The following is a 6,403-nucleotide window of genomic DNA, read 5'->3' as shown; positions in this document are numbered from 1 at the left end:
TAGCACATTTGCCTTTTAAAGCGGTCAACATGGTTTCTGATGAAGTCGTTTTATTGACTCATTCGGTAGAAACTGAACTTCTAGTCTAAAATATTCTGTGCGGGAACTCGGTACGACTCTGTACAGAGAAAGAGAAAAATACGAAGACGACATCCATCTTAATACTTGATTAAAAAAAATACTGAATAAAAATGCATTTTTAGATGAGGTCAGTGGTTTTAAATCAACAAAAATATCATAGTTTGGCAACAAAATAAAATGAACATTTATTTGTATTTTGTTTATTATACGGTCTAATTTCTCACAATTTAACATTTTAAAGTCTGTGTATTTCTGAGCTTGTATATTTGCATTATTTTCCTAATTTGTAGTTTTTCAATCTATTATTGTAGTATTGTTGTCTAATATTTTAGTATCTTTTCATATATTTATGTATTTTTCATGATTTTTGGGCTATTTTATATTATTCTTTATAATTTCTGGTTTTGCCATCTGCTCATTTTTTGTAACACATTTCTCCATTGTAAAACTGTATTTTCTTTGACCGGTGTTTCAGTCCAATTTGATTGTGCCATCTATTCCCCAAGTTGAATGATGAGGCAGAGAAATAAATATCAATATGTAAAACAAACACAATTTAATATAATTGAATTGCACAATCAAAAATGAAATTAACAGCAGCAACTTTTTCCATGTAGTAGCCATGACCTTGTTTGGCAGATCTTGATCCAAATGAAATGGGACAGATGGATAATCGGAAGTCTCTCAACATGAGCGTCTTTCCTTGTTGTGTCAACAGATGCTCTGTCATGACTTTTTCCTAGGCTGGTCACAATAGGGAACGTTTTCTAATAGAAGATCCTCTCTGGGTCGAAGCACTGTGAGAAAAAATTTAAGAAAAATAACCAGGAACACCTTTGGAAATGACTGTTAATGTTTGACCATTTTGTGTGAAAACATGGACTTGCAGAGTTTCTCGTTGCCGACATGCTCCATTTGAAGTACGCCCTCTCGTAGAACTGTTTCCACATCTGAGCCCATTTTGATCATCTGCAACAACAGAACAAGTTTCAGTGGTCTGACAACTCCTCCAACAAAGTGGCAACTGCACATTTGGCTTTAAACACTGAGCACTTCACCTTCTCAATGTTTTCTTCTGACGATTCATGTTTATTTTTCCGGAACTCCTCGTTGATTTTTGATTTTGCAGCTGTCCGAAAGAATTAAAGTTAAGAATTGGATACTGCAGAGCTTTTCATTTGCTTCACATTATGACGTCAAACAGTGGTGACAAGTAACAAACTATTAAACTATTAAGACTGAATTCCTGTACTTGTGTAGATTTTTCAGGTATCTATACTTGAGTATTTTTTCCGACGATTTTTTTTCTTGATTTCCCTAAATTTTGAAACAGGTACCTGTAGTTTGTACGCCTTACAGTGTCAAAACAGGCTAGTTACTTTTCTCAACCTGCACGGATGATGACGCGATGCACAAAAGTCGGAACGAGAGTGAGTCAATTATTTTGATGGATGGAGATCTTGGGAACTCATAAGGTGGAAACGTGAACAAGAGAGCTTTAACAATGGCGTAACAGATTCGGAACAGCAAGACCTGTCAGTGCTCTTTCGTCATCTTTGAACACGGCCATTCTCGTTCTGTGCAGCGACTTGAACACGCGTAAGACCTGTACAAACATCAAGAATGTGTAACTAAATTAAAAATGAAAACTTTATTGTGATGTTGAGTTCAAAATGGTCAAATCGTATTAAACAGTGTTAATGTTTTCTTCTCACCTTCACGCGAGTGCCCATCTTGACTGTTTCGACTGTTTACTTCCGCCTTCTAAGTGTCCTAGACCAATCAGAGCAGAGGTTGCGGTGACGTTACACAGAAGCCAATCAGCTGTCGGTGGGCTCTCACGTCTGCAACGTGCGTCAGTATGCGACTGCGCCAACATGGCTGACGAAACAGCGAAAGCGCAGGTTGCCCAACCTGGCGGAGACACAATATTTGGCAAAATCATACGCAAGGAAATCCCTGCAAAACTCATCTACGAGGACGATCAGGTAGGTTTGCTTTGAGTGAGCTCCAACGCGCACTCGTAGCGCTTTTACTGCAGTGAAGCTCAAGCTAAGCGAGTGCTAATGCTAACTTGCGCACACACAATAAAAAGTCTCCGACAGTTCCACAACCCAAATCGGGGCTCATGTCATGGGCTTACCTGTTACGCAATAAACGGTACCACTACCAGTACAGTATTGGGTACTGGTACGGTACCACTACCAGTACAGTATTGGGTGCAAAACACACAACCCTGTATGTGTATGCGTATTATACGTCATATATTAAAAAGTACACGTGTTATTTAATTAGAAGATCAAAGGCATTCAAGTGCAGTACACTTAATTGTTCGGGGTCTAACCTTGAAGTTTTTAGTATTTATCAGTTAATATTTTAGCGGTTTTCCTTTCCACATTTTTTGTACTTTTTGGTCCAATTTCGATTATCTTTTCATGAAATTTGTCCATATTTATTTTGCATTCTTTAAAATGTGTAATATTCACGCATTAAACAAAAAATAGACATTTCACCAGGTCTAATGTTTTGGTATATTTGTGTAGTTTTTTGTGTCTTTTGGGGCGGTAATATCTTATTGTTTCTTAAGATAGTTGACTTTTTCCAGTATTATTATTTTTTTTTAATTCAGTATTATTTAATAAAAAGTATTTTCTGTGTAACTTATTTTTGTAATTTTGTATGTTTTAACTTTTCAAATAATGCTGTATTGCTCATTGCTCAAATTTAAACTCGTCTTAAAATTAAAATATTTGTATTTCCTAGGTCTAATACTTTGGTCATTTTTGATTTTTTTTTGTTTCCTTGAGCACAGTGATTTGTAAATGTACCATGATAATTCTTAGTGTATATTTATTCTGTTTCAGTGCGTGGCCTTCCCTGACATCTCTCCCCAAGCGCCCACTCATATCCTGGTGGTCCCCAAGAAGCCAATCATCCAGCTGTCCAAAGCGGAGGAAGCCGATGCTGCAGTAAGGATGGATTAGATGCGGAGCGTGTGTGACGTGATAGAATGCTTATATGGTTGTTTGACCACACGGACCCCCTCTTCTCCCCCTCCCCTGGCAGCTGCTGGGCCACTTGCTGATCGTGGCCAAGAAGTGTGCTGAGCAGGCTGGCCTGGCCAAAGGCTACAGGATCGTTATCAACGACGGGCCCGATGGCGGCCAGTCGGTCTACCACATCCACGTTCACGTTCTGGGGGGCCGCGGCATGAAGTGGCCCCCTGGCTGACCTCCGCCTCGCTACCACGTCTTGTTTCCTGTGCATGAAGTCAAAGTAATTGTGGTTGTTCATCAGTGGTAATAAAATGTGATCCACTTGCAGTGAATGTTTTTATTTTAGAAGACATCTGGCTCGGTTGTGTTGGGGGGTTAGCGTCTCAAAAAGCAGTAATGTGGTTGTCTTTCGGCTTCTCACGTTCGCATCTGGTGCGTGTTTTTTTTAATTTATCTTTTTGACTATAATTTCATTATTTTTTTGTAAAATTAATTTGGATTTTATTTCTAATGTCAAGTATTTTTTCATTCAACATATAATGTATTTTTGTGCATGTTGAGTTTTTGTCTATATTTGTATTTTTTTCCCCTCATTAGTATTTTACTTAATCCGCCAAAACATCGCAAATGATTACCGTACCAGTCACTTGTAAACAAAAAAGTAAAACCTACGATGATAATCAGCATTTTCACAATCCAAAACAAGTCAAGCCTAACATTGAAGGGTGGATGGCTATTGTTTTATTGACAGTACAATTGCAGTTTGAACAAATATAAAATACATAAAACATCCACAACATATTAAAAAATAAATAAAAATTGGCTTTGTTTTCTCTTTACAAACAAAATAACTGACCAGACAAAGAGAATTAGAATCAAAATAAAACCTACTGGTACCGAATATTAACTTAAAATGTTTTACTTCATGGGGGTGGGCGGTGGGGGTCAGGGAAATAGTGGTTAAAGTGAATCCTTGGGACACAAAAAATAAAATAAAAATCTGCAAAATCCAATTTTTTTTTTCTATTTTGTATTTTCTCTTCAATTTCTGCATTGCATCGCATCAGTGTACACCTCTGGGTCCCAAAGCCTCTCAGTGCGACTACTGAACGTACTTTATAACATGAGAAGCGATTCGGGAAGTGGTTTAAGACTTTAAAATGCACAAAACCGCTGCGGGATCTTCGCTCGGCCCCTTGAACACAACATTGTACATTTAGACATAACATGAAGCAACACAATACAATCAGAAAAGTGGGACGGAGCAGAAACGTCCAGCAGCTTTTTAAAGCTCCATTTGACACAAATTAACATTAAAATGGCTACAAAACAACATCAGTATCCAAATTTTATAAAACAGCAAGTTCAAAGTTTTTTTTTTTCTTTTTTCCCAAAATTTAAATTGAAGTATAAAAAGTCCAACTGCAAATCATAGGACACTTTCTTTCAGTGCTGCTACAAGCTTCATGGCACCGCATCCAACAGGCCAAATCAAGATAAGGCAGCAATGACAAAAGTTAACAATTAGTTGAGCTGCGCGTTAGGTAACTTTGGTAAGTGTTTTTTTATTTATTTTTTAACTAGATTTTTTTTTACTGAAAATAGGCTCCACACACACCATGTAACTAGCAGGGAGACAAGGCTCAGTTCTTCACATGCTACTAGAGGTCCAACTACTGGGCAAGTAAAAAAAAAAAAAAACTTCAATGGGCGGACTGTCAAGTGTTGTACTGTATTGTGTATAAAACTGCATCGGTTGACTTGTGAAATAACGGGACCATTTTTCCTGTATAAAGTGACTGTTTTTCAATGTCGCATTAAGGCCGCAGCTGTTTTTAATACTGAAGTGCAAAAAGAAAGTTGTGAACCATGCATTCCGTTGGTCTGAAAGGTTTGGGGGGGAGAGTCTTGTTGGAGGGATGATGACATTTTTAAGGCAGGACCGTAGCGACGAAGGGTTCACACACCAGGAGGACAAGATGAAATGCTTGAGTTCATTTGGATCTCCATTTCATCGTTCGTTCTTTCCGCTTTCAGTTGACAATCAAAAAACTAACAAACAAAAAGCTTGTTTTTCTCATTTTAGGCTCAGATCAATAATACAAAGTGGAAAAACAGACCATAGAAGTGAGTTTTTAAATTTAAATTGAATTTGCTGGGTCTTGGCAGATGCCAAGTTCAATAAGGCTACGAGATGAATTACAACATGTATGTTTTAAAGTGATCGCTAATTATGTTTAAACAGGAAATTTAATAAACAGGAATTTTTTTGGGGTGGCGTTACAGCAATATGATTGCGTCGGTTTTTGAATATTTAACCTTAATATTTAAATGGGCAGGTTTTTGTCCGTCTGTTTTTTTTCTGGATTTGGTTTACAGGATTTTAACATTTGATCTTAAAATTATTCATCAGGATGAGGTGACAAGCATTAGTGAAGATTGCTCAAATTTGTCTAATAGTGTTTTCTTTCTTTATGTCTGGATATATTCAGTCATCCAGGCCAGGCTCACCCGCAAAGGTTTGCTTGTCTAAAACGTGCAAATAGGCTACTATGCTATTAAGCTAACCATATCTTCCGTGCCGATTACAATGGCGCTTTTGTTTCGTTTATGAAAAAACAAACTACTCATTCTCATTTTTTGATTGCCAATTGTAACTGCTAAGAACGAACAACACACGACTATTTCGGCTCACTTCTGTACAAGGGCCTCCTTGCCGTTGGGCCGCAAGCGGCTGAAAGGCAGCGTGCCGACGGTCGCTAAACCGAGACCTACGGAGCCGTCGGACGCCGGAATCCTGGCGGGCTCTCCGGACGCCGGAAGGATTTCGGGCAGCAGCTCTTTGGCTGGGAGCTGTTGGGGTCCCGCGCAGGCGGATGACGGGGGCGCGATTCTGGCGCCCTGAGCCTTGCTGGGCGAGACGGGGTTGGTCGCCACGTCCAGCGTCCCGTTTGGGTCTAGCATCAGATTGATCACTGGGGAACACACGCACACACAAACGCAAACAATAAGTGTGAGCTGGTTTGTGACAAAGTGCAGGACACAATCTTCGGTACAAGCAACAATTCCTTCATGCGGACTCTTTCAACTTCAGTGAGCACTCTGTGCTTTATCATTTTCATTATTTTTGTCTAATACTGTAGAAATTTGAATATTTGTGTAGTTTCTCATGATTTCTTCCATAATGTGTGTATTTCCCCCCCAATATTTAGATGTTTGTTCTTAAACTGTTTTTAAACTTTTTTTCCCCCCAAAGTATTTTCTGATCTGATACCGTATTTTTCAGACGATAAGGCGCACGTGAAATCCTTTAATTTTCTCAAAAA

At 38.6% G+C, this 6,403-nt stretch overlaps 3 protein-coding genes across 3 annotated transcripts in view; 1 reads left to right on the top strand and 2 right to left on the bottom strand.

The window, feature by feature from the left end:
• Positions 1-608: 608 nt before the first annotated feature.
• On the bottom strand, positions 609-1,981 carry lyrm7 (LYR motif containing 7). Its single transcript, XM_086045704.1, has 5 exons — positions 1,797-1,981; positions 1,615-1,687; positions 1,140-1,210; positions 969-1,050; positions 609-878 (listed from the first exon to the last, which is right to left on the bottom strand). Exons 1-5 carry the CDS (start codon positions 1,812-1,814, stop codon positions 808-810), a joined length of 315 nt encoding a protein of 104 aa, XP_085901830.1. The 5' UTR covers positions 1,815-1,981; the 3' UTR covers positions 609-807.
• Positions 1,902-3,404, top strand: hint1 (histidine triad nucleotide binding protein 1). Its single transcript, XM_086045703.1, has 3 exons — positions 1,902-2,069; positions 2,946-3,050; positions 3,148-3,404. The coding sequence occupies exons 1-3, from the start codon at positions 1,959-1,961 to the stop codon at positions 3,310-3,312; spliced, it is 381 nt and encodes a 126-aa protein (XP_085901829.1). The 5' UTR covers positions 1,902-1,958; the 3' UTR covers positions 3,313-3,404.
• A 391-nt stretch (positions 3,405-3,795) lies between these two features.
• Positions 3,796-6,403, bottom strand: part of cep170aa (centrosomal protein 170Aa) — a 31,976-nt gene continuing 29,368 nt past the window's right edge. The window contains exon 22 of the mRNA XM_086045688.1: positions 3,796-6,052. Coding sequence (XP_085901814.1) covers positions 5,769-6,052 — 284 coding nt within the window. The 3' untranslated portion in view covers positions 3,796-5,768. The remainder of the gene's footprint in view (positions 6,053-6,403) is intronic.

Source organism: Filicampus tigris, chromosome 11 (genome assembly GCF_054856515.1).
Source record: "Filicampus tigris isolate MCC_2025a chromosome 11, RoL_Ftig_1.0, whole genome shotgun sequence".
Taxonomy (NCBI): domain Eukaryota; kingdom Metazoa; phylum Chordata; class Actinopteri; order Syngnathiformes; family Syngnathidae; genus Filicampus; species Filicampus tigris.
Note: the sequence above shows the minus strand (reverse complement) of the source record. Positions and strands in the feature narration are given on the sequence as shown.